At 61.6% G+C, this 25,983-nt stretch overlaps 2 protein-coding genes across 2 annotated transcripts; both read right to left on the bottom strand.

Moving 5' to 3' along the window:
- Positions 1-5,145: 5,145 nt before the first annotated feature.
- On the bottom strand, positions 5,146-10,487 carry USF1 (upstream transcription factor 1). Its single transcript, XM_079761187.1, has 11 exons — positions 10,395-10,487; positions 8,605-8,696; positions 8,230-8,279; positions 7,960-8,075; positions 7,550-7,651; positions 7,169-7,364; positions 6,585-6,672; positions 6,408-6,466; positions 6,168-6,262; positions 5,886-6,014; positions 5,146-5,724 (listed from the first exon to the last, which is right to left on the bottom strand). The coding sequence occupies exons 1-11, from the start codon at positions 10,449-10,451 to the stop codon at positions 5,635-5,637; spliced, it is 1,074 nt and encodes a 357-aa protein (XP_079617313.1). The 5' UTR covers positions 10,452-10,487; the 3' UTR covers positions 5,146-5,634.
- Positions 10,488-10,722: 235 nt separating this feature from the next.
- On the bottom strand, positions 10,723-25,395 carry ARHGAP30 (Rho GTPase activating protein 30). Its single transcript, XM_079761186.1, has 12 exons — positions 25,142-25,395; positions 20,251-20,353; positions 17,543-17,687; positions 17,090-17,172; positions 16,872-16,979; positions 16,269-16,396; positions 15,707-15,878; positions 15,535-15,638; positions 15,382-15,459; positions 14,625-15,017; positions 13,539-13,792; positions 10,723-13,456 (listed from the first exon to the last, which is right to left on the bottom strand). The coding sequence occupies exons 1-12, from the start codon at positions 25,236-25,238 to the stop codon at positions 11,870-11,872; spliced, it is 3,252 nt and encodes a 1,083-aa protein (XP_079617312.1). The 5' UTR covers positions 25,239-25,395; the 3' UTR covers positions 10,723-11,869.
- Positions 25,396-25,983: the final 588 nt, after the last annotated feature.

The following is a 25,983-nucleotide window of genomic DNA, read 5'->3' as shown; positions in this document are numbered from 1 at the left end:
ATGGTTGAGCAATAGGTCGCTATGACGCACACTGACCACCAGGGGGCAAACGCGCAACACAGGAGCTGCCCACAGACCCCAGGCCAGCCAAGGCAGGTGCCAGTGTCCCCCACCCCCCGCCCCATTGCCCCACAGATCCACCCTGATTGCAGGCCAGGCCTAGGGACCCTACCCGTGCACAAATTTTAGGCACCAGGCCTCTAGTAAAAATATATTTTTAAAAAAATGAGAGCCCTACATTTCAGAATTATTTTCTTATTGGAACCAATAGTTGAAATAGGTTGTGGTTGGGTTTGTGGTTGTTTTTTTGTTTTTTTTAAGTAACTTGCAGTGACCATTAAGCAGTGCTGAGTCGAAACAACCTCAGAACTGACTGGGAGCCTTCACTCTTTATAGAACTTGCTACTATTTGTGAGTAGTGCTCTCAATTTCTTCCTTTGTACCGCCCCCCAGGAATTACTAAACACCTCAATACAAATTCAGTATTTATTGAGTTCCTCCTATATGTCAAGTTCTGGTTTAATCGTTGGTCAAATAAAAATGAAATGAAGCTCAGTCTGAAGGGGAAGAGCCTTGCAAGTTATAACCCGGTCCAAGTGCTGCCATGGAGGGTGTGCCTTGCCCACCATTCTCCTGTTTCTTGCGTCCTGATTATTTTTCTCCTTCAGTTTAAAAGCCCTCTGGATGAGGCAGCAAATACATTCCTCCAGTTCTTGTGACACTCAGAGTGGTCCCTAAGAGACTGGAAGCTTCCCCAACAGGGGAAATGGTGAGTGAAGCCAGGACCCGAAGTAGGGAGGTCGACTTCAGCCACTGCAGGGAGCAGGCACTGAGCGGTGACTTTGGAAAGGCAGGTGGCTCCAGAGCCAGACTGCAGATTGCTCAATGGGCCAGGCTCAGGTCTGTGCTTGAGTCACTAGGCAACAGAGAGCTATTGTGAATTATCAACTCTGATAAGATAAAAATCTATATAAATAAAAGCCTAATATGCTAAGTATCCATCTGACAGTTTGACCAGTTGCTATGACACGCACTGACCACCAGGGGACAGAGGCTCCAACCAGTAGGTTAATTTGCTGCTGGGATCCGGCTGACGGGGACTGGGCGAGATGGGCCAGAAACGCCCTGGATGAATCCGTGCACCAGGCCTGTTTTGCCCGATCCCTGCAGGCCGGGCCTCTGGGGTTCTTATAAGATTGCTCAGGCAGTGATGTGTTAGAAAGGCCAAATGAGAAGATTCTGAAAGTCAGAAGGCTACTGAGAACTCGTGTTTGAGGCCCCGCAGGTCAGGAGATGAAACCAGTGCCCTTTTGAGGAGCCCACAGCATACTGGGAGAGAGAAAAATGTGAGGGAGTACCTGTGAGGACACAGGTGTACTGTCATCACAAACCTGGGGTAGATAACGTTTGTTGAGAGGCAGGCGTCTATGTGGTTTGAAAAGGAAAACAGAAGGCAAGGGGGGACACACAGCCAGTCAGCGCTGGCTCCGCACTCACCTGATGACGCAGCTCCAAGGAAAGGGAGAGAACTGCAGAGGGTAAGGTAATTAATTGGTTGGAAAAGCCTATCAAGATTATGAACCAGACCTGGCTGGGTTGCTCAGTGGTTAGAGTGCTGGCCCACAGACTGAGGCGTCGGGGGTTCAATTCTGGTCAAGGACACTAACCAGTCTGAAAACCAAAAGCACTTGGGTATTTGGGGAAAGAGAAACACACCTCTTTGCCAGACCCGGGCTAGACTCTCTCACCTATTTCAACTGTGTCTCCAGACCTAACCATGTCCAGCTAAGCACAGGCGGTACTTGGCTGATTACCCAGAGTGGGACAGCTCTGTGGCCGAGGAGGCAGGAGCTTAGATGAACGGAAGATTTTACAGTGTGTGCAGTGTAAGTGGTGAGGTTAGATAGGAGGGCAGAAGGAAGAAGATAGAAAGGAAAGGAATGCAAGATCTGAAAGAATTTCTCCAGAGACTTGATAAATCAGAAAATCGGGTCCATCTCTCACCCGACTTCCTCTTCCACAAGTAAAGGAGTAACACTTTAAGAAGTAAAGCATAAGAGCCCTGACCGGTTTGGCTCGTGGATAGAGCATCAGCCTATGGACTGAAGGGTCCCAGGTTCGATTCTGGTCAAGGGCATGTACCTTGGTTGAAGGCACATCCCCAGTAGGAGGTGTTCAGGAGGCAGCTGGTTGATGTTTCTCTCATCAATGTTCCTAACTTTCTATCCCTCTCCCTTCCTCTCTGTAAAAATGTATTAAAAAAAAAAAAAAGGAAGTAAAGTGTAAGGCCTTGGCCAATGCGGCTCAGGTGGATGCGTGTCATTCCAGTTCCCAGTCAGGGCACATGCCCAGGCTGCAGGTTTGAGCCGGTGTCTGGCTCTCACAACTGATGTTTCTCTCTCTACCTCTTCCTAACAAAACCTTTCAAACTTAAGTCAAAACTCTTCCATTATTATATTTAAAAGGATACACAGCAAATGATCACCATGCAAGAGGGAAGTTATACACCTGCCCTATAGTGTTGAATTTTGCCTCAGTAAACATTTTCATTGTTTTTAACAAGTAAAATGTTGTTAAATCCAGTGTGGGATCGGAGAACAATGTTGATAGAAAGTGGGACCTGACCCTGGCTGGGTGGCTCAATTGGTTGGAGTGCCGTTTCACACACCTAAAAGGTTTCAGGTTCTGTTCCCAGTCAGAGCACACGCCTGGGTTTGTGGGCTGGATCCCTGGTCAAGGCACATTTGGGAGGCAACCAATTGATGTTTTTTCCTCTCTCTCCCTTCCTCTCTCTAAAATCAATAAACATATCCACTGGTGAGAATTAAAAAAAAAACACACAAAAAACCTGGGACCTGTTTTTGGTGGCATCGAAGGAGCCTCACACCTGTATGTGTTGGGCGCTTCTGTGGATGGCATTCAGCCTTCCCCCGCTGCTGGTACCAGGGCCTGAAGGTCTAGAGCAGGCTTCAATCATGGCACACATCAACTATCGAGATCCTACCGCACACCAGATTATACTTTTATACGATCTGATAAAAAAAAAGTATAATTTTGATTCACTCACACCAGACAGCTATTGTTACGTTGGCTGTTGTCATTTTTTTAAAATATATTTTATTGATTCTTTACAGAGAGGAAGAGAGAGGGATAGAGAGTTAGAAACATCGATCAGCTGCCTCTTGCACACCCCCTACTGGGGATGTGCCCGCAACCAAGGTACATGCCCTTGACCGGAATCGAACCCGGGACCATTCAGTCCGCAGGCCGACGCTCTATCCACTGAGCCAAACCGGTTTCGGCTGTTGTCATTTTTTTATCTGACAATCTAAGGGAAAAGGGTCCGTGCCCCTGACTAGTCAGGTACTGCTTATTCTCATGGCACCGGGTTGAAAATAGCTGGTCTAGAGCAAAGGTAGGCAAACCTCCCAGAAAGAACGAGATAGTAACCATGTTAGGTTTTGAAGGACACATAGTTACAAACATCTGCTGTTTTTATACAAAAGCAGCCACAGGCAGTATGTAGGTGAGCGGCGGCCGGGCTCAGGCTGGGACCTCTAACCAGAGCAGTGGTTCTCTCCTGATTGCAGAGGGGAACCACTTGAGGGGCTCACTTGGGGGTTCCAGAGATTCCAAATCTAGGATCGGGGCCCAAGCTCCCCCCCCTCCCCCACGCTCTTAGGTGATTATGATGTGCATTCTGGACTGAAAACAATTTTTCTAGAAAGAGAACTGTGGTCTTGGGAAATTGCTGGAGGTGGGGGGTGAGGGTGGAGGTGTGGGGAAGGAGGTGAATACTGGAAGAATGACCCAGGGCTGAACTGAGGTCTACAGAACTGTTTTCAATAGAACTGAAACATTAAATGCGTCCAATGCTGCGATCAGATGCGCAGCACTACAAGGCCTTGCGCCCCCCCTCCTGGAGCAGCTCTGGGGCGGACCCCACCTTCTCCCCAGCCTCTGGTAGGAGCCGGAGCCACTCCCTATAGGCTCCTGCGTAGTTGCGAGCCTCCTGGAGACCAGGAGGGGTGAGCACAGCCGGGCAGGCCCAATTATGGCCCAGCAGCACCCCACCTCCCCCAGACCCTCTGTGTCCAAGCCCCAGCCCCGCTTGCCCCTTGGACAGGAGGTCCGCAGCTCCCAGTCCAGCTTCCGCGGAGAACAGAGCCCGGAAGGCCGCAGGGTCCATCTGCAGGGCACGTTCCAACTCAGACACTGGAAGGGGGGCTGGACTGGGGGGGGGGGGGGGGAGGGGGGGTTGGCGGCTGGCAACCTCAAGTTCAGAGGCTGGGCCTGGAGGACTGGGTCCCCAAGGAGCCCCTCGTGGCACCACCCCAACCTCGAGGATAAGATACGCCCAGCTGGGCCGGAATTCAGGACTGAGGGCTAGCAGGACTGGGGCCACAGCCCGGGATCAGGCCTGGGGAGGGGGTGTAGCCCTTTCCCACCAGGTCACCCACATGGAGGGCCGGCTCCCCCGCCAGGACCCACCTCAACCAGCCCCTCTCGGGGAGGCTGGGGGGCGGGAATTCAGGACCCCGTACTGGGCCTCCCCACGCCTCTTAGCTGAGACCCCCTGGGTCCGCAACCGGCGGGCGCCCCCTCCAAATCCCGTACCCGGGATGAGCGCCCCGGGGATGGTTCCCGCAGCCGCCTCCTCCCGAGACCTCACGTCGACAAGCCGGGCCGGCCCTTGGCCAGGAGCGAGCGGGGCTCCGGGAGCCACTGTGGGTACTGCGGGGGGGGGGGGGGGGGGGGAGCCTGGGGACCGGCCCCCGCGGCGCCCCTTCCTGCCGCCCTCCCCCTTCTCCTTCTTCCGGCGCGAGACTCCTCTCCGGCCCGCACGCTCCAGGGTCCAGGAGGGCACGACGCGGCCCGACGACCCCACGACCCCTGCGCGAGCTGCAGGGACACGGCCCGGCCAGCCCTCCGCCCGCCTCCCGCCCTCCGCCCGCCTCCCGCCCTCCGGGAGCAGACCGGAACCGGAAGCGAGGTCCCGCCTCCCGCCCCGCCCCCGAGCACCTGCCCTAGAAACCCGCGGGTCTGTCCCCGGACTGCGCTGGCCTCCTGAGCAAGCCGCACTGGTCCAAGCGCAGTGAGCCCCTCCGTCCGCCCTGGGGCCCACAAAGGAGACAGGAGTCGATCGCGGCTCTGAACACTTTATCTTGGAAACAAAAGAAAAAGGGGGAACCGTCCCCACAAGGGGGAAGGCCCACGTGGGCCCGGCTATGGTTCTCCCCGGACGTCTGCATAAGTCTCAGCCGCTGCCCAACCTTCTGGGGCAGCGGCCACTGCTCCTTCCCCCACGTCTTGCTGAAGCCTGTCCCCTGGCGTCCTCAGGTGCACCCCTGAGCTCCAGGGAAAGGGGGAACCGCGAAAGCCCCGAGTCCGGGGCAGCCAGGTGTCACATCAGCAGGCACCAGGCAGGCCCACTGGGTGTGTCCAGCATCCAGCACGGACACCGAGTGTGCACCGGGCTGTCTGCCAGTGCCCCTCCGTGTTTCACACCCTGCAGGCTGCTGCCCGACACACCCTCTGAGCCTCCCAGTCTCGTGCCAGAAGTGGGCAGGGCAGGGAAGGCACGGCACGGGAGCCGCTGCTCCAGGCTTCCTGCCGCTCCGCCACAGGGAGCCGTCAGCTGCTGTCGCTCTTGATGACCACCTCCACGCCGTGGTGCCGCAGCTGGGCGCGGAGCAGCAGGTTCTTGTTCTTGAGGTCCTCCACCTGCAGGAGAAGGAGCAGAGAGGGAACAGGGTCCCTGAGCTGACTCCCACCTCCGCTGGTGAAGGGGGGGCGACGCCTGTCTATGGAAAGTGAAGTACAGAGTCCCAACAGGGCTCAGCGGCTTCGGGGTCCGAGAGGGCTCCCTGGGACAGGAGGCTGACCTGCTGGCGAAGCACTTCGTTGTCCAGCTGCAGCTGGTCCAGCCCTTGCAGCTCCTCAGACAACCGGTGGTTGCTCTGCCGCAGCTCCTGGATGTAATCGCAGGCTTTGGAGAGAATCCCACCTTTACTCTGCAGGAAAAGCCAACAGAACGAGGGCTGGGCTGTGAGATACTTTCCCACAGCAGTTCCCTCTCGGCATTCCTTTCCCCCAAGAAACCTCCGAGGAAAGGGCGACTACTGCGTGCGGCCCGGCACACAGGCGCCTGCTGCCCAGGGCCTGACCTGGCCTGACTTGGTGCTCTCCATGGAGCAGTCGGGGATGATCTTGGACAGCTGCACAATCCAGTTGTTGATCTTGTCCCGGCGGCGCCGCTCCACTGTGGGAACAGTGAGGACAAGGTGACTCAGCCCACGCTCGCCACAGGCCCAGGAAGTTACCCGACTTTTCCCCTCACACACCACCGCTGTCCTGTCCGCAATCCCACCAGGCAGCTCCTAGCATCACGCCCCGACCGCACCCACCTTCATTATGCTGAGCTCTGCGTTTCTCATCCCGAGTCGTCCGGGGAGCTTCTGACTTCCTGACCACGGAGCCCAGGGCAGCCAAGTGATGAAGGTCAAAAAGTCAGATTGGCACTTGGGGTAGGTAATCACACAAGATCTGGCACTCGTGGTAACAGAAGGAACAGGGTTACTCACGGGGAGTAAGGGTGGGTCCTGGGGGCAATGGAGCGCTGGCTTCCTCCTTGCAGCACTTCTTGTGGTGACATCATCACGAAGAACTGACCTGGGAGGGTTCGGGTAGGTCGTCAGCGCATGGAACTAAGAACCTCAGCGAGCTCTGAGGCCAAGGCCCTGGGACCCTCCTCTAAGAATGGCAAACTTCTGCCGGCCAGTGTGGCTCAGTGGTTGAGCGTTAACCTATAAACCATGAGATCAGTTTGATTCCAGGTTAAGGCACATGCCTGGGTTTTGGGCTCAATCCCCAGGATGGGGCATGCAGGAGGCAGCCAATCAATGATTCTCTCTCAGCATTGATATTTCTCTCTCTTCTGTCTCTCTCCCTTTCCCTTCCACTCTGAAATCAATAAAAATATATTTTTTAAATAAGTAAAAATAAAAAGGGCAGAAAAAAGACAATAAACAAACAAACAAACAAATAATCAAAAAGGACAAACTTCCTCCTGCTGAGGGCGGCCTAGCAACCAGGAACCCTGCCCACTGCCCCAGCATGTCCCACTGTCCACCCTACCCTGCAGCCGGCGCCTCACACAGCATCTCACCGGTGCCAGGCGGGGTGGCCTGTCCCAGCAGTGCCTCCGAGCCCTGGGTGGTGACAACAGCCGCTGCACTCCCTGCCGTGCTCCCTGCCGCCCCGTCGCCCACAGCAGTGCCAGGGAAGTAAGCATAGTGTGTCTCCGCGGCCGTCCCCTCCGTGTCAACTGCATCGTCGCTGGTGAACGCACCCTGGATCACCGCCTGGAAGGGACCAAGAGGACAGAGTCCAGTGACCATCAGATCCTCCCCAGGGAACTCTCTGCTGCTGCTAGCCCTGAGGGGAGGGGGAGAGTCCAGAGTGCCTGCGGACAGGGAGCGAGATGCCTCACACCCCACTCCTTCCCGGCCTCATCTCCCTCTAGAGTCTAGCCCCTCCCCTCCCGTACCTGGGTCATGGACTGAGTGGCAGGGTAGCCGCTGATGGCGCCAGTCCCCTCGGTCTGGCCATCCAGCTGCCCCTCAGACACCTGGATCACCCTGTACATCACCTAGAAGCAGGGAGGAAAGGGGAAGGAGAAGAGAGGACAAGAGAGTAAGTGCTAGGGCTCCAGGGCCCCTTACAAAGTGTCTCCCAGACAGGCCCCCAAGTCCTTCAGAGACACGACCCAGCCGCTCCCCGTCTATCCCCATATGGAGGTTTCAAAATAGCCCTACTCCATACCTACCTCTCTTCCAAATCCAACCCCCAACAGTCCACATGGTCACCTCATCCTCCGAGCCAGGTCTCCACATGACAGGCTCCATGACCTCCCTCTGCCCAGCCCAGGTAGCACCTGCAGCACCTGCCCTCCTTTACCTGGCCCCCATTCTCAGCTCGGAAGACGTACTTGACGTTGGGGTCGGGGAAGGTGGCAGATGACTGGATGCTGGCAATAGCCACACTGGTCGGGTCCTCCCCAGTTGCCACGGCACCTGGATTCAAGGAGCAAGAAGAACCTATGTGTTGTTGCCTTTCTCCCCATCTCACTAGCCTGTCATCAGAGGAAAAGGTGCGCAGACGGCCCACAGGGAGGGAAAGGCCAGCATGGGCTCTGGGTCCCAGCTCAGTTCTCTTTCTACCACTCACCTTCCTGGATCTGCACTGTCCCCTCTTCCGTTTCAGCTGTTTTCTGCTGCCTGTTTGTGAAGGGACCAAGGGTTAGGCTAAGGGAAGGAGTGCCTGGAAAGCTCACGGGCATTCCCAACAGACACTGGGCTAGCCTGGAATGTGCTGTGTCTTACGGACACGGACACTGAGCTAGCACTGAGCAGGCAGCACCCACCCAACGCGAAGAACAGCACCACGAGGCAGGTAGCAGTGCCTGCGTTTCACAGACAGGAAACCAAGTCACACAGCCACAAGAGCTTCAGGAGATGGGCCTGGATCGGGCCTGCCTGACTCCAGAGCCAGCACCTTCTCCCAGCTCCCAGCTCCCAGCCACACCCCCTCGTCTTCACTCACCCCTTCATCTCTCTGTGAGGCGGCACATCCAAGGAACCGGCCTTCTTTGGAAGTCTCCTTATCTCCTGCCTCACCGGCCTGAGTGGTAAGTCCTGGCAGAAATCAGGAGTTTGCAGTGACCCTAGGAAACTGAACAGCCCCATATTAAAACTTAGGCTCCATGAAGACACAGCCAGGAACGTAAGCCCATTTCTGCAGGGGACAATCCGTTTCCTCTATCCTGACGCTGAGGAGTGGGCTGCAAGTGACTGAAAAAGCAGCTCCGCTAACAGCCTCCCTCACCTCCAGCGGCACTTCACCCCTGGGGGAGAGGGAATGATCACACCGAAGCACGACGGATTGTGATCACAGCCACTGTGATCGGCAATGGCTTGGGGATCAGGAAGAGCCATGATTAGAACACCATCTCCAAAACCCACAGGGCTGACTGACCCTGGAACCAAAGGGTCGCCGGGTTGATTCCTGTTCAGGGCACAGGCCCAGGTTGCGGGCTGGATCCCCATTTGGGGGTGTGCAGGAGGCAGCCAATTGATGATGTTCCTCTCATCGCTGTTTCTATTTCTCCTCTCTCTCTCAAGAAAAAAAAAAAATCAACAGAAACATATTTAAAAAAAAAAAAAAACCAAACCACAGGACCACTGACGCTGATGCCTCTTCCAAGTGCTCAGCAGCACGCTGAGCCCAGTGCCAACCAATTCCTGTTCTCAGGTCCAGGAAGGAGAAACCAGAAGCCCATGGCCCTGGGACACCCTCCCAAACGACCATAAACACCAGACTGGGCCTTTGAGACCCGTTACAGCGACAGGCTCTTGTTCCGGTGTCCAGATGCACGATGTTGCTGAAGACCCAAAAGCACAAGTGCATCCTCTTAAAGCCAAATGTATCCTCTCCCACCCCGTGTATCTCGTTCACAAAGCGAAGAACGACACAGTTGCCAAAATGTTGCCACAACTCCCAATCCAAGGAGGCCGGTCAGGAAGGGAGGAAACTCCAGGCCGGGCTCTAAAGGGAAGAGACACCCCGAGGTGCCCGCCGGGGCCCGACACCCAGCGGGGGGGTGGGGGGGAGCGCGCCGAGCAGACAGAGGCTCCAGAGAGAAACACAGGGCAAAGCAACGAATAATCCCGGCGCGAAAGGGGAAACTTGTGGGTAAATCCTCTACCCAATGGGTCCCCAAACCTTTCCCATCCAAGAAAACCTGCAGCGATGAGCCGTGGAAAACCCGGATCCAAGGAAAGTGCTCTCCACAAAAAGGGAACTGAAAGCGAAACCGTCGGGAGGAAGCAGCGCTGCACGGAGGTCGGGGTCCCCGCGGGAGGCGCTCGGCGGCCGGACCACCCGCCTGCCCGTCCCGAGCCCGCGCGGGCCGTGCCCCTGGCGCCAGGCGGGCGCGGGACGAGGCGGTGGAGGCGGCGGCGAGGACGGCCTCCGAGGACCCGGCCGCGGTCACCGCGCCTCAGCCGGCGTCCGGAAGCCTTTCCCGGGCGCGCGGAGGGCGCGACGCGGGACCGGCCGGCGGCGGCGCGCACGCTCGGCGGGAGGCCGGCGGGCGGTGCTCGGCGGGCACAAAGGGAAGACGGAGCGCGGGGGCGCCGCCCGCAGCGGACCACGGCGCGGCGTTCGGCCCGGCGCGGAGGCGGGACGTGCGGGCCGGAGAGAGAGCCCGGCGCGGCCCCTCCCCTGAGCAAAGGCTTCCTCCCGGGCTCCCCGGCCCGAGACGGACACGCCGTCGAGGCTGCCGTTCCTGCCGGCGCAGCCCGCCTCCGGCCCCCGGCCCGTCCTGCACTCACCCGCCTCAGCTGCCGCCTCTCCGGGACAGGGCTCCCCTCCGTCTTCGGGGGCTCCATGGGCAGCTGCGCATGCGCGCCCGGCCGGCAGCCATGCTGGTGCGGGGCGGAAGTGGCCCCGCGCCCCCCGCCCGCTCCGCCTCTGAGCGCCGCCCTTTCCGGCCGCTGCACCTGGACGGGGGTTGGAAGGTGCGGCTTCCCGGGACCCCAGAAGCGCGACGCTCTTTCTAGGCGCTTCCAGCAGGATGGGAGGAAGACGACCGACTAGTGCTGCCACCTCCCGGAGGGGCGGGCCTTCCTATTGCGTTCCCGGGAGGGAGGGACGCCGACCGGCGGCGCCATCTTTGATAAGGGCCGGCGTGGAGGCCGCTGGGCGTCAGGCCCCCTCCCCGGAGCGTTTCGGGGCGGCGCCTCGGCGCACGTCCTTCGCCGCACACCTCAGTGTGGGCGTCCGCCGGCTCCTCCGGACCCGAGGCTTCCAGCGGGTGCGGCGGCTCCCGCGAGAGGGACCCCGCTCCGCCCCTTCGCGGCCAGCCCCCCTGGCGGGTCCGGAGCGCGATGGCGGCAGAGGGAGCTGCACGGACCGGGTCGCAGGCCTGCCCCGGGTGCCTCCGCAGATCGGGGACTCCGTCGGCCTTGGTTTCCTCGGCTGTAAACGCAGAGCCCAGCCGCGCAGAACCGGCCGGGGAACGGGCAGAGCCCAGGACGCGGGGCCGCCGCTGCGGGCACTTGCGCAGATGCCCGTTTCTCTCCCGTTTCCTGACCGCCGCGGGCCCGCTCCGGCGCCAGCCGAGGTCCCCGTGACAGCGACCGCGCCCGAGCGGCCACCGGCAGGGCTGGCCGGACGTGAGCGAGGTTCCCTGTCCCGGGGCGGCAACAGGAATAACGAAACCGCACGCTGGCCTGTGGCGACACCGCTTTTATTCCGAAGCGCGGCCTGTGGCCACCGGGGCGGCCGGGCCGAGGGGCGCCATTCCCCGCCCTGGAGAGGAGGGAGGGGCTTCCAAGGGGGAAAGAGGCCGGAGAATCTGGAGGAGACCGCGGGGGGCTGGAGGGAGCCAGACCTTCCCCCAGACAGTCTCCCAAGCTTCCCGGACCTGTTCTGACCTGGGGCCGAGCGGCCACCGGGTCGGAGAGCCGAACCGGACGCCCCAGGAGTGCTCGCGGGCAGGCTCCGCCCTGGCCCTGGCCCTGCCCTCCCCGCCTCCACTCTCCCCGTGGGGAGCCTCCGCGGTGCCTGCCTACCCCTTGGCCAGTGACCTCACTCCCAGGAACAGGCTCCGCAGGGGCAGGGGCTTTGTGTCTGGGACAAGTTGAGGCAAACCAGCCAGCCAGGCTGCTTCCCACAGCCAGCAGTCCGAGGCCCCGCCTGAAGAGGGGGTGCCGGCTGCTCAGGCTGCAGGAGACCGCTAGTCAGGGACCCCAGGGACTGAAGGCCGCTCGCCGCCCCTGTGCCCTGCTCTGGTGCTCCGTCCCAATCATAGGCCCTCGCCTCTTCCAGGGTCGGCCTGTGTTTCAAATGCATATGATCGGCGCTGTGGGGGCAAAAGGGGCTGAGGAGGCTGGGGCTCCCTGGGGGGTAGACTAAACCGACTCCGGGGTTCAGACCCTTCTGTGCCTTCAGGTGGGAGCTCGAGGCAGCTGAGGGGCCGCGGGGAAAGGGCAGGGATCGTACTACAGGGAGGGGTTCTGGGCAGGAGGCCGTAGTCCTCACTCCCGGCACAGGTCTGGGGCCGCCACACCCCCGGCGCCTCGGTTCTCTGGCGGTCCCTGGCCAGGGCCACAGCAGCATCGAAGGAAAGACTGCCTCCATTCCTCCAAGAGGAGCGGGAGGCTCCGGACCCCCGAGCCCTTTCCCCAGGAGTCCCATCCAGCCGGCCGGGCCTTGGGCACGGGGTTGCCGGTGCCACGTGGATCTTGCTACACATCACACTGGGCATCTTGGCAAATTGCGGCTTAGGGGGCACCACCGGCACAGAGCGGACCTGTTGGACCTGAACCAGGGTGGAGGCCAGGCGCATGCCCACGCTGCCCGCCGAGCTGAGGGGACAGGGGCACAGGTGGCAGCCCTCTGGACTGAGCTGCCCCTCGGGCTCCATCTCCTCTGGCCGGGGGCGCTGTGGGGCTGCCTGCTGGGTCTCAGAGGCCTGGGCACTGCCCACTTTGGCATCGTCCACCTCTAGGGACACTACATGCGACCCTTGGAGGAGGACGCCCCCTTGATGGTCTCCTCCAGCCCTCTGCTCTCCCTCTGCCTCTCCATCCCCGCTCTCCCGCTCCCTGCTGGCCTCCGCTGCTCCTTCGGCTGCTTCTGCGCCGTCTTCACCATCCCCTCGGTCTTCTCTGGCGTCTTGGTCTCTGTTCTCCCTCTGCCCTTTGCCTTGATCCTCACCCTCTCCGCCTTCCTCAGCCGCTGGGGTGTGGACAACGGCCCAGCTCTCGCCAGCAGCTAGCACTTCCTGGGCACCCTGCTCTGGGCCCCTTCCAGCTTCCACCCGGGCGTCCTCTCCTTCCTCAGCCTCTCCCCGTCTTTCAGTCTTTACTTTCTTCTGGTCTTCACCTGGCTCTCCTGTTTGCTCCACACCCTCAGCTTCCTCCATGCTCTCACCCTCCTGCCGACCTCTGGACTCTTCCTTGGCCTCTGTCTCCTCCCCACCTCCTTCCCTCAAACTGACCATCAGCTCTTGGCTCACCTCAGCCTCCCCGCCTTCTTCACCTGCCTCTCCAGCCTCCACCTTGTTCTCTGGACTTCCCTCAGCCTCCTCCCTGATGTCCCATCTGCTGCCAGGCTCCATCTCCTTGACCTCCTCCACTTGCCAGCATGCCTGCACCCCCTCAGCCTGTCCCGGAGCCTCCAGACTGTCCGGACCCTCCCCGGCCAGGGGTTTGGGCCCCAGGAGAGGACTTAGGTCGTCATAGGCACTCAGGAAGACTTCCTCCCCGTTGTCCTCTGCCTCCGGCCCAGGCCCCGTGGAGGCCGGGGAACAGCAGCTGGGAGCCAGGACAAACTGCGCCTCGTCCAGAGACAGGTCATCCAGGGGGGGCTCCACGGAGAACTCCTCCACCTGTGGGCACAGCAGTGCTGAGGACCGGGTCCTGTCTTTCCTCGGGATTCCTCACTGCCCAACCCAGCAGGCTGCTCCTTACCTGAGGCCCAGCTCCCAGCAGCTCCTCCAGGTAGCCCAGCCCAGGGTCCTCCTCCCCAGGGGAGAAGGCTGCTCCTGCCTTGGCCGCCTCCCCGTCCTCCGCCCCCGCCCACTCGGGCTCCGAGCTGCTGGAGTCCTCCAGGAAGGAGAAGGAGTCTTGCACCTCTTGGGACAGGCAGTCCTCCAGGGCAGCGGCCAAGGCTGCTGGGCCAGAGTCGGCCAGGGGGCCTGGGGCTGGACTCGCCTCGGACTTCTCTGTTGGAAGAGGTGGCCCCAGGAACACAAAGGTCAAGGCCAGCCCAGACCCCTCCAGGGTGGCCTTTCCAGCACTGCTGCAGGCCCCCCAGCCCTGACCCCCACGTGGCCATCCTTTCAGACCAGCGTTCCACCCCATCGGCTCAGAGCCGCTTGCACTGAGCTCCTACCAGGTGCCAAGCACATGCAACTCGTCTGTTTCCCCACAAAGCACTGTCACACAGGGTGTGGTCTCCATGTTCCACGTGAGGGACCTGAGACTCTGATGAAACAGGCTGCCCAGGCCACAGGGTGGCAGACACATTTGGTCCCACACGGACCCACAGCCACGGCCTTCGCCCCTGCCCGACGCTGCCGCCCTCGGGGGTGACGCTGCGGAAGGAGCTCAGAGCAAAGCTCTGACCCGCTCTGCCGCTGACCTGAAGCAGCGCCGGGCTCAGCCAGGCTGGTGCCGCTGCGCCACGCGGAGCCAGCAGGCCTGGCCACACAGATGAGAAGGTGGGGTACCGGGCGCCACATGCCCTTCACATGGCACTTGGCACAGAATGGCCCGTCAGTAGGGTTAGCCGTCCGTCAGCACTAACGCTGTGACTCGGTGCTTCCTGTCCTTAGTGACCCTGCCTATGTCCCACCACGACCCCACCCTCAGGCGGAGGAGAGACCCTCTTGCCATAGATTTCTTGTGAAGGACTGGGTTCCCCCACCTTGAACCGAGGGCAGGCGAAGGTGACCACCCAAAGCCCAAGGCCTGTGAGGCCCCTGCCCCGGCCCCGGCCCAGCATCAGACCTCCAGCTGCAGGGTCTAGCCCCACTCCCTGTCCCGGGTCCTCACCTGGGGGCCCGGGGCCCGGGCAGGGGCCAGAGGCGGGGCTCGGCCGGGGCTGGAGGGCAGGGCACTCCAGGCCGCGGGTGAGCCTGGCCAGGGAGACGTTGGAGATGATGTGCGGAGGCACGCTGAGGATCGAGGTGATGTGCAGCGGCAGGTTGACGTTGTAGGGGTCTGAGATGTGGACGCCGGCGCAGCGCTCGGCCCGGCTGCCGCCCCCAGCACGGGCCGCTGACCGCCCGGCGCGTGGCGTTCCTGGCTCCGAGCTGGTGCTGCCCGGGGCCCCTGCCTCGGGCTCCGGTTCACCTGCTGCTGCCTCTGCAGGGTCATCCTCCGAGCTCTCAGGCGCCCGGGGGCTGGGCCGGGGGCTGCTGGGGGCCCCTGCCTCTGCCTCTGCCTCTGCCGGGGAGAGCGCAGCAGCCTCAGCGGGCGGCACCGCACGGAGGACAGCCCGCAGGCACCGCGCCCCTTCCCCGCCACGACCGACCGCACACCTCCCACACCCGGAGGTCCCAGGTCGCCCCACACGCCACGGCATCTGCATGTGATTAGGAGATAAACCGCTGTAAACCTGACAGCCAGCACTGTGGCTGGCATGTAATGTTACATATCTTTGTGGTGTAGCAATATTCGCTGTTTTTGAAGTAAACGAGTGCACACGCACAAGTGCACACACCATGGTCTTATAACACTGCCGCCCTCACAGAGGGGCTCCACATGCAGATGCCAAGGCCCGTGCAGCCCCCCGGCATGCGGCACTCACCGTCCCCGGGCCCGGCCCCGGCACTCAGGGAGTCCATGCTCTTGGCTGGCCGCAGGGTCCCCGTGTCAGCTCTGTCCTCTGCAAGACGGGGGTGTGTAGGGCCTGGGCCGGGCACTCCCACACCAGAGGGCCCCTCCCTCACCCCAAACTTACCCCTGTCCTCAGCCCCCCGTGGGAATTTCCTCTTGGTCTCGTGGCCAGAGCGACCCAGATTGAAGATAGACCTCCACTTCCTGACCTTCAAAGACCCTTTCCTCCTGGAGGGGGCGGAGCGGTCAGGGGGTGGCCTGGCGGGCGGGCGGGCAGAGGCGGGAGGGAGCCTTACTTGTGCTCTGTGACCTCGATGATGGTGTGATAGGGCCGGAGCTGCGGGGGGCCGTCGCCAGCCTGCAGGACGCTAGGCAGGTGGTAGGGCAGCGACCTTGGCATCAGGTCCTCGGGGCTGCTCGATGCCCGGAGCCCCGGAAGGGACCGCCATCCACTCTCCAGCTCCCCACCTGGGAAGGGAGGGGAGTCGCCACCGAGAACAGAAGTGAGGGCTCCGGGCACCAGCTCCATCGCAGCTGCCCGCTCACCAGCGAGGGGTGGACCCGGAGGCCCTGGTCTAGCTCCTCAAGGGCGGGGGGTGAGTCCCAGGGACAAAGGGGGCCAGAGGTCCCAGGCACTGGCCTGTGGGGGAGGGGGATCAACAAGCAGCTAGAGACCGTGCTGCCGGCACAGCAGGAGCGCCTGCATCTCCAGGCCTCCGCCCTGAGCCGTCAGCAACACCGCCCTGAGACTCAGTTTTCTCATCTGCAAAATGGGAGACTGGCCCAGATGACCTCGCGGCCCTGCAGCTCTGCCGGGACTCCCGGACGCGGTGACATGCTGGGCTGGAGGACACTCACCAGGGAGGGCGGTGTTCCCGAAGAGCCGGTCCACGTGCGTGAGGATGAACTCCACCACGATGGACTGCACACGCACCTCCATGAAGGCTGCTGTCCCATTGAAGCCCGAGGCCTCGATGTCCTTGGACCTGTGCGGAGGGGAGTTATTCTCACGGCCGAGGCGGGAAATCCCTTACCTGCATCCTCCCTAAAAGTCCCTCACACTTTTCCCTGCGCGCTCAGCCCATCTCCACCTCCTCCCACAGGGTTCCAGCTCAAAGCCACTTCCTCCAGGAAGCCCGAGGCACCCTCTGAACTCATCTCTGCTCCCGCGCCCACCGGGGCCTGCGTGTCATGGGCCCCGGAGGCTCCCTCCCGCAGAGCTGCCAGGCCCGGCTCCGCCCAGGAGAGAAGGCGTTGGCTCGGGAACCACCGGGCCAGGCCTGGGAGCTCAGAGGCAGCGTCCGCGGGCGGAGCCGCATCCCACTCGGTGAACGCCGAATGTTTCTGTGCTGCATGGGCTCGGGGACCCCAGTCCCGCTCCAGCCGCCCGCACGGCCCCCTCCTGTGCCGCCCGCGGCCCCGCGCTGCCGGGGTCCCCACGCTGCTCGCACGAGCTCGCACCTCAGCAGGTTGGGGGCCCACACGATGGCCAGGTTGCGGGCATGCATGTTGGTCTGGGCACTGAGCGAGGCCATGTGCACCAAGTGGCGCATGAGGAACTCCAGGGTCCTGCAGAGAGGGCCAAGGTCAGGGGTCAGGGGTCAGGGGCAGGCGTAGGACTGGCCCCTGGAAGGACTGGGTGTGCGGGCAGGGCTGGGCGTGGGGAGGAGCCTGCGCACCTGTAGTTTGGTGGGGGGAGCTCTCGAAGCACCTCTAGGATCTTGACCAAGCGCTCAGGTTCCAGCTGCACCGCCACCGCCTCCTGATTGGGGGAAGGTTCCAGAAGCGGGTCAGTGGCCCAGCCTGCTCTGCTTCCTCCCAGAGCTCTGAGGCAGATGCACAGGGCAGCAGGGAGAGCTGAGTCGGGGACCCACAGACCTGCAGCGGAATCTTGGCTGTGCCCCTTAATAGCCTGTGACCTTGAACAACCCACTGCCACTCTGCCTGGCACCCTCCGTGGGTCCTGGTCCCGGATACCCCCACCCCCGGCACCCAGGCCCGAGTGGTTCCAAGGCGCGGTTCAGCGGTGTGGACGGAGGCACGCCTTTGCTGCTCGGGTCTCCGGGTCCTGCTGCTCAATAAACAAACCAGGACCCCCTCAGCCCGCTCGGGCACCCCAGCCTCTAACTCACAGCAAACTTGTCATAGAGGCGGTACGTGAGGAGCGGGTCGGGCAGCTCTCTGAAATAGGCCTTGCACAGTGAGGACACGCAGTGGATGTCTTGGAGGTAAACATCTCGCCGCAGGTCTGGCTTCCGCTCCACCTCAAACTCCTGCCTGGGGGAGGTGCAGAGTGGTCAGGAGTGCGGCCGAAAAATGGGGGAGCTGAGGAGGGCTCCAGACGGGGGTGAGGGGCAACGTGTGTGACTTGGAAGGAGCAGGGCACAGGGCAGCGGTGAGCAGAGTGAGCGGCTCAGGGCGTGGGCAGGGCCCACAGCGGGGTGTGGCTGCAGGCACAGCGGTGTGAGGAGGGCGGGGCTGGGACCAGTAGAAGTGGGAGGCGGCCTGGCTGTGTCTGGGTGCAGAGAGGGAAAGGTGGGTGAGTGTAACCTTACATGGAAAGGTATGTGTAAATCTTCATAATCTTGGATATGGCACCAAAAGCACAGGCAACCCAAGAAAAAATAAATTGAACATCAAAATTGCACACTTCTGAGCCCTGGTTGGCGTGGTTCAGTGGTTAGAGAATAGGTCTGGCACCAGAGGGTCATGGGTTTTGTGTGGTTGTCGTTGTTTTAGTGTATTTCTATTGATTTCAGAGAGGAGGGGGGAGGGGGAGAGAGAGAAACGTCAGTGATGAAAGAGAGTCATTGATCGGCTGCCTCTTGCACGCCTCACACTGGGAATCAAACCATGACCTCCTGGTTCATAGTTCAAGCTCCACCACTGAGCCATGATGGATGGGCTGAAGGGTCGCAGGTTTGATTCCCAGTCAAGGGCATGTTCCTGGGTGGCAGGTTCAATCCTCGCCTGCCCTCCCTCCCCTGCCCCCCATCAGGGTGCGTGTAGGAGGCAACCAATCCACGTCTCTTTCACATCAATGTGTCTCTCTCACATTGATGTTTCTCTCTCTGCCCCGTCCCCACCCTTCCACTCTCTAAATATCAATGGAAAAAATATCCTCATTCCTTGGATGAGGATTTAAAAAAGATTACAAACTAGTGCGTGTCAAAGGGCACTGCCGAGAGGGGGCGAGGCCACAGGATGGGGCTTGCAAGTCAGACTGGATGAGTGTCTAACATTGAATGAGTGTCCAGAATATAAAGAACTCTTACAATTCAAAAGACACAACCCCACTTAAACATGGACAGAAGACTTGAGTAGACATTTCTCAGAGAAGATACGCAAACAGCCAATAAGCACACAAGATGCGCAACGGCACCAGCTGTTGGAGATGCAAGCGCAGGGGAAACGCACATCACAGCCGCCGGGACGGCCGGAGCGCTGGACCCTCCTGGGAATGTAAAACGATGCAACTGCTTGGGAACCGTTTGGTGGCCCTTTCAAAGTTCAACATAGAGTTTCCACATGACCCGCAATCCCACACCTGTATACATACACAGAGAACTGCAAGCATATGTCAACGTACATATGTACATGAATGTCTCTGCACCGTTATCATAACAGCCAGCAGGCGGAAACAGCCCAAATAGCCATTAACTGATGAGGGAATAAACTCAATGTAGTCAAGCCACACCACGGAATGTCATTCAGCCATAAAAAGGAATGAAGTGCTAGTACATGCGGCTACACACATGGACTTTGAAAACAGGCCAAGTGAAAAACACACACAAACATTTACACTGATATGATCCATTTATGGGAAATGGGCCAGATAGGAAGCCCATGCAGACGGAAGTAGTGGCCGCCAGGGGCGAGCCCACGGCCATGGCTGTGGAGGTGAGGAGATGCTCTGAACTGAGTGGTGATGGCTCACAGCCTGTGGCCATATAACAACCACTGAAATGGGCATCTTCCTTTTATTTTTGTAATATGTGTTTTTATTGATTTCAGAGAGGAAGGGAGAGGCAGAGAGAAACATCCATGATGAGAGAGAATCATTGAATGGCTGCCTCCTTCACGCCTCCCCCCCCACTGGGGATTGAGCCCGCAAGCCAGGCATGTGCTCTTGGCCAGAATCGAACCCGGGACCCTTCAGTCCATAGGCCTACACTCTATCCATTGAGCCAAACCAGCTAGGGCTGAAATGTGAATCTTTAAGTGGTGAATTTTATGGTAGGAGAATTATACCTATGTTTTAAAATATATTTTTAGTTGATTTCAGAGAGGAAGAGAGAGAAACATCGATAAGAGAGAATCATTGATTGGCTGCCTCCTGAACACCCCCTACTGGGAATCAAGCCAGCAACCCTGCAACCCAGCCCTGCGCCCTGACCAGGAGTCGTACAGTGACCGGCTTCATAGGTCGACGCTCAACCCCTGAGCCACATCGGCCAGGCAACACCGAGTTGTTTTTTGTTTTGTTTTTAATGTAAAAATAGCCAAGCTGGCATATGAACAGGAGGTCACGGTTCGATTCCCGCCAGGGCACAGGCCCAGGGTAAGGGCTCGATCCCCAGTGGGGGCGTGCAGGAGGCAGCCGATCAATGATTCTCCCATCATTGATGTTTCTCTCTCTCTCTCCCTCTCCCTTCCTCTCTGAAATCAATAAAAATATATTTTAAAAACCAAAAAGCTGGTGTGTATGTGTGAGAGTGTGTGTCTGCACGTGCTAGCCTGGGCGAGGGAGCGTGGTCTCGGCCTCTCCTGCGCAGGCTCTCCTGCAGCCCCGCCCTGACACAGTGCCGGTCTGTGCCTCCGCCCCCACGGCCCGACTCACCGGAGCTTCTGGATGTTGGAGGAGACCCCTGAGAGGCGGTAGATGCCGTCCACCACTCCGTACTCCTCCACGAACTCCGCGCAGCTCCTCAGCACCTGGGGCACTGGGGCGCGGGGCGGACACAGAAACAGGCGTCTCAGGTCAGAGGGCAGCCTCAGGGAGGGGGGAGACCGAGGGCAGTGCCCGTGGAATAAAACTTGTCAAGAAGATTCTCACCGGACATCAGCTCCACCCTCCCCACCTCCCCCACCTGTCTGCCCACCGGGCAGAGCCTCAGCATCACCCAGGTGGGCAGCGATCTGCTTGAAAGTGTGATACAAATGCACTTCCAAGGCCAGGCTTTACTCCTCGTCCCAACCACCTGGGACAGGGCTGCCGGGCCGCCGTGACTCTCCCTCGGATGTCACCTCTGTCGCAGGAAGGTGCACAGTGACAGGCCCCAAACCTGTCCGTTCAGGAGAGAAGCTCCCGTGTGCCACGCACTGGGGAGCTAGTCCCCATTTTAAAAAAACATATTTTATTGATTTCTTACAGAGAGGAAGGGAGAGGGATAGAGAGTGAGAAACATCGATGAGAGAGAAACATCGATCAGCTGCCTCCTGCCCACCCCCTACTGGGGATGTGCCCGCAACCAAGGTACGTGCCCTTGACCGGAGTCGAACCTGGGACCCTTCAGTCCACAGGCCGATGTTCTATCCACTGAGCCAAACCGGTTTGGGCACTAGTTCCCATTTTACAGATAGGAAAACTGAGGATCGAAGGACTAGCAAGTGCCCAGTATCACCCAGTCAGAGCCAGGATTGAATTCCATGAGCTCAAAGAGCTGCGCCATGCCTCCCAAGCCCCTGCTACTGGACGGGAAGCATCCTAAGGACAAGATCTCACGTGACCCACCTTGATATTCCTCCTGTGTGTGACCCGGTGCCTCCCACATGGGAAACCCTCGAAACCCCACAATTCCCTGCTTCAAATCCTTTGTTATATACACACCCTGCTCCACCCGTCTTCATGGCTCACCTGACAGACACGGAATAAAATATAAACTATTCAGGTGATCGGTAAGACCCTTCATAACTCGGGTCCAGGCTGCCATCTCAGCCTCAGCGCCAGCCAGTCTCCCGTCAGATCCCTGATCAGCCCTTTGCTGCTCTCTGGACGAGGCTCGGGACCATGTCCTTCCTTGTTATTCCACCATGTTGTTCCCTCGCCTGGAAATGCCCTCCCCTGTGACTCTGCCTGAGAACTCCTATGCGCTCTTCAAAACACACCTCAAACCCTGCCTCCAATCGCCAGCCGCGGGCGTAGATCTGTGCCGGCTCCCAGCGGCCACCGATGCTGCGGCGCTCACTGCGCCCTGAGGGCCGTCTGTCTACCCCTCTGGACAGCAGCCCCCCCTCCCGCTGCGCCCTGAGGGCCGTCTCTGTCCACCCCTCTGGACAGCAGCCCCCCCCTCCCGCTGCGCCCTGAGGGCCGTCTCTGTCTGCCCCTCTGGACAGCAGCCCCCCCTCCCGCTGCGCCCGGAGGGCCGTCTCTGTCCACCCCTCTGGACAGCAGCCCCGCCCTCCCGCTGCGCCCGGAGGGCCGTCTCTGTCCACCCCTCTGGACAGCAGCCCCCCCCTCCCGCTGCGCCCTGAGGGCCGTCTCTGTCCACCCCTCTGGACAGCAGCCCCCCCCTCCCGCTGCGCCCGGAGGGCCGTCTCTGTCCACCCCTCTGGACAGCAGTCCCCCCCCCCCCCCGCTGCGCCCTGAGGGCCGTCTCTGTCTGCCCCTCTGGACAGCAGCCCCCCCTCCCGCGGCGCCCTGAGGCCCGTCTCTGTCTGCCCCTCTGGACAGCAGCCCCCCCTCCCGCTGCGCCCTGAGGCCCGTCTCTGTCTGCCCCTCTGGACAGCAGCCCCCCCCTCCCGCTGCGCCCTGAGGGCCGTCTCTGTCCACCCCTCTGGACAGCAGCCCCCCCCTCCCGCTGCGCCCTGAGGGCCGTCTCTGTCCACCCCTCTGGACAGCAGTCCCCCCCCCTCCCGCTGCGCCCTGAGGGCCGTCTCTGTCTGCCCCTCTGGACAGCAGCACCCCCCTCACCCCCGACAGCACAGTGTGGGAACAGCATATGCTCAGGAAATGCTTGTTGACGACGCAGTTGGTCACCAGTTGTGATAATTGGTGACACAACCCTGAGTCCCATTGGCTGACCCGGCTCTGTGTCCGAGAGCTGTTCCTCCCACTCCGGCCCGTCCCTCCTTCGGGGCTTCGGAGACGTGAGCTCGACCGCATGCCCCACGTCAGCCCCAGGACGCCCCGGCCACATGGGAGCTGGGAAGCAGTCGGCACTATCCTACCTTCCTCTTCCCGTCCCTTCAGCACACTCCCCGCCCCCCCCTCGCCCCCGTCGCCTGCTCTCCTGTGAAGGGTTGTGTGTGGAAAGTCAACTCCCCCAGCGCTTTGTGGGAGTGAGTGAGTGGAAACACGGAATGAAGGAGCTCACACACCCACCCGCCACCATTCTAAACCCCTCATGTGCCGCCTGCACTCAGCCCCAGGGCCTGGAGGAGGCCGAGGGCACAGGTGCGGCCCGTGCGGTGCCGCGTGCGTGCGCTGTGCCAGCTCTGGAGAGCGGGGCTTCTTCAACTGCCTCGCCCGGTTCCCCCCCCCTCCCCGGGCTCCCACCTGTGCCCGCCGGCCCGGCTCCCACCACCCTCGGCACCTGTGCCCGCCGGCCCGGCTCCCACCACCCTCGGCACCTGTGCCCGCCGGCCCGGCTCCCACCACCCTCGGCACCTGTGCCCGCCGGCCCGGCTCCCACCACCCTGAGCACCTGTGCCCGCCGGCCCGGCTCCCACCACCCTCGGCACCTGTGCCCGCCGGCCCGGCTCCCACTACCCTGAGCACCTGTGCCCGCCGGCCCGGCTCCCACCACCCTCAGCACCTGTGCCCGCCGGCCCGGCTCCCACCACCCTCGGCACCTGTGCACGCCGGACGCCAGCCCTCCCTGAATGCAGAGTGACGGGTGGGTTCTCCGCGTCACACCTGCTACCCTGCTCTCGGGGACCTCATGCTGCACCAGCGTTGTTGGCTGCCACACGGCTCATACGGAACGCAGGTCCTTGTCACGGGAACGGCAGCCAAGCAGACAGACCGCCCCACGCGTCCTCTGCTGATTGTGAGCCTCCAGAGCAGGCCCTTGAGAAGGCACGTGGGAGCCCAGGGCGTCAGAGCCACTGAGGAAATGGGTCAAGGAGGTGGGGAGAGAGGCCAGGGTTGGACAGATGGAGGGGTGAGGAGCCAGAGATCAGAGATGGGGTCAGAGGCACAAATCCAGAGAAGGGAGGGGGGCGGAGTCCACGGCCGGGCCTGGAGAAACCTGAGTGAGGTGTCAGAGCTGGAGATCAGGCCCGGCGGGCGTGGCTCAGTGGTTGACTGTCAACCCATGAACCAGGAGGTCACGGTTCAATGCCCAGTCAGGGCACATGCCCAGGTTGCAGGCTCGATCCCCGATCCCCAGTCGGGGTGTGCAGGAGGCAGCAGATCTATGTTTCTATCTTTATCCCTCTCCTTCCTCTCTCTCTACAATCAGGGAAAACGTAAAAGAAAGCTGGGTGAACAGAGGGCTTGGGGAGGAGGAGCCCCCGGGGCAAAGAGCTGGGAGCAGTGGCCAGATGGACGGTGGGAGGATGGCGTAGGCCCCATGGGGGCTTCCTTCCTGTGGGGCCTGGGCTGCAGCAGCCCCCAGCAGGGTGTCTCCCCTTCGCTCCCACTCTCTGTGCCGGCCAGGCCCCGCTGCCGCTCTGGTGCCGATCGCGCCTCCCGAGGGCTCAGGTGGGTCCTGCGAGGGCCGGGCCCTCCTCTCACCCTCCGGAGGCACTGAGATCCGACCCAGCACCCGATGCTGTCCTTCCCAAGAACATGCGCCCCAGCCCGCTGGAAGCGCAGACAGAGGCTCGGGCGTGGGGTCTGTGCTGAGGCGGGTCAGTGTTCACCGTGGGGGTGCCGGGGCCCCGGGGGGAGGACAGCGAACTGGGGGGAGGATCGCCAGCCGTTCATCGCGGGCCCTGGGCCCAGAGCCTCCTTCTCCAGACAAACCCCGATCGAGGGCCGGCCGTGCCCCGCAGCCCCTGGCGAGGAGAAAGGCCAGGGGGCCGCCGGCTGCTCTGCACGCCTCCCGGGCCGGCTTTGCTGAGGCCGAGCCCGGGCTGAGGCCTCTGGGGGAGAAAAGGGGAAGGTGTCTGGGGTGCGGGCGGCCCTGAGCAGGAAGCCGGCAGGAACCAGGGCCCTCCCTGCACTGCAGGGGCCACAGCGCGAGCAGAGAAGGGCAAAGAGGAAATGACAGATTGGGGCGGGGGGGGGGGGGTCTCTGGGAGGAGCTGGACCTGCCAAAAACAGGCCGGGCGGGGCAGCCAGGACACCTGCGCTCAATCTCAATCACACAGAAACGCAGCCGCTCCTGGGAGCAGAGGGAGCCGAGTCCCCATCCTGCTGTCCCCAGGCCCCGGGGCCTCAGGGAGAGGCGGCTGGCAAGCTCTGGGACAGTCCCCACCCCTCCTCTGCCCTTCACCCCTCTTCAGACCGGGCCTCAGGCTGCCTTGTTCTCTGGCGTCCCCATGCCCACGGCCTCCCCTGCCCTCCCCTTGGCACAAAGGGACCGGGAGGATCCCAGAGAACGGGGGGCTGTCCCCCCGGGACCCTCACTGGGGCCCAGCCAGGCTGGAAGGGCACTCTCCTCACCAGGACCCACCCCAGTGCCTCCTGCGGCTCTCCCAGCCCTCGCCCAGCCCTCCCTTCAGACCCAAGGACCCGCCATTGCCCCCGGAGGGCCCTGCCTTCTTCACGAAGCTTCCTGCCTCGCCGGCCCCTCGCCTGCTGGGGGCACCCAGCCCCTCCCTGCCGCCCCGCCCCGCCTTACCCTCCTGGCCCGAGTGCCGCAGGTGGTCCTGCAGGTCACACCCGAACACCCGCTCCTTCGAGCCGCCCTTCTTCTTGCCTTTCTGCCGAGCCTTCATGGCTGGAGCCCAGGCCTCTGGCCCAGCCACCTCCGTCCCCCAGACCTTTGGCCTATGGGCTCCCCACAAAAGTCCTAGCCAGCCCGCGGGCCTGACCCAGCCCCAGGGGGCGGGCTCGGAGTCGGGGTGGAGGGCGGCCTGGGCAGCAGCTCCTGCCTCGGGGCTCCGGCCGAGGAAGTGGCGGCGGAAGAGGAAGCTGCCGGGACCCTGACACCAAACTGTCTCGTGGCCGACCTGGCACTCGCCCCTCCAGCTCGGCCCGAGGGCAGGAAGCAGTGCAGCGCCCCAAACCCGCTTCCTGTCAGAGCATCTCTGCAACCACAGGGCGGGGCGGGGAGGTAGCTGACACTCACATCCTCACTCGGTGCCGCGCTCGGCCCATTGGCCGCGGGAGGTGATGTCAGAGGCCTGGGTGAGCGTGCGCTGGGCGGGAGCAGGTGACCGGCACTTAGGCCAAGGGTGCTGGGCCCCAGGTGCAGACCCCAGGCCGGCCCCCCAGGCCGGCCCCCGAGGCAGCCGGCGCCGTGCCCGGCACACGCAGGAGGGCCCTGGAAGCCCTTCCAGCTCGAGCCTCCGGGGAACTCCTCTGCGGTTTGGCTCCTCAGCCTGTGCCACCCGGACCACAGCCCCACCCCCCACCCCCACCCCCGGCCTCACAGGGGGTCCTCGGGACCACAGGCAGCAGGAGACAGACAGCAGGGTCCAGGCTTACACCGCTCGGGGGGCAAACAGGAACAAGACAGAA

The sequence above is a fragment of the Cnephaeus nilssonii genome (genome assembly GCF_951640355.1).
Source record: "Cnephaeus nilssonii genome assembly, chromosome: 21".
NCBI lineage: Eukaryota > Metazoa > Chordata > Mammalia > Chiroptera > Vespertilionidae > Cnephaeus > Cnephaeus nilssonii.
The sequence above is the reverse complement of the archived record's forward strand: the minus strand, read 5'-3'. Positions and strand labels throughout refer to the sequence as shown.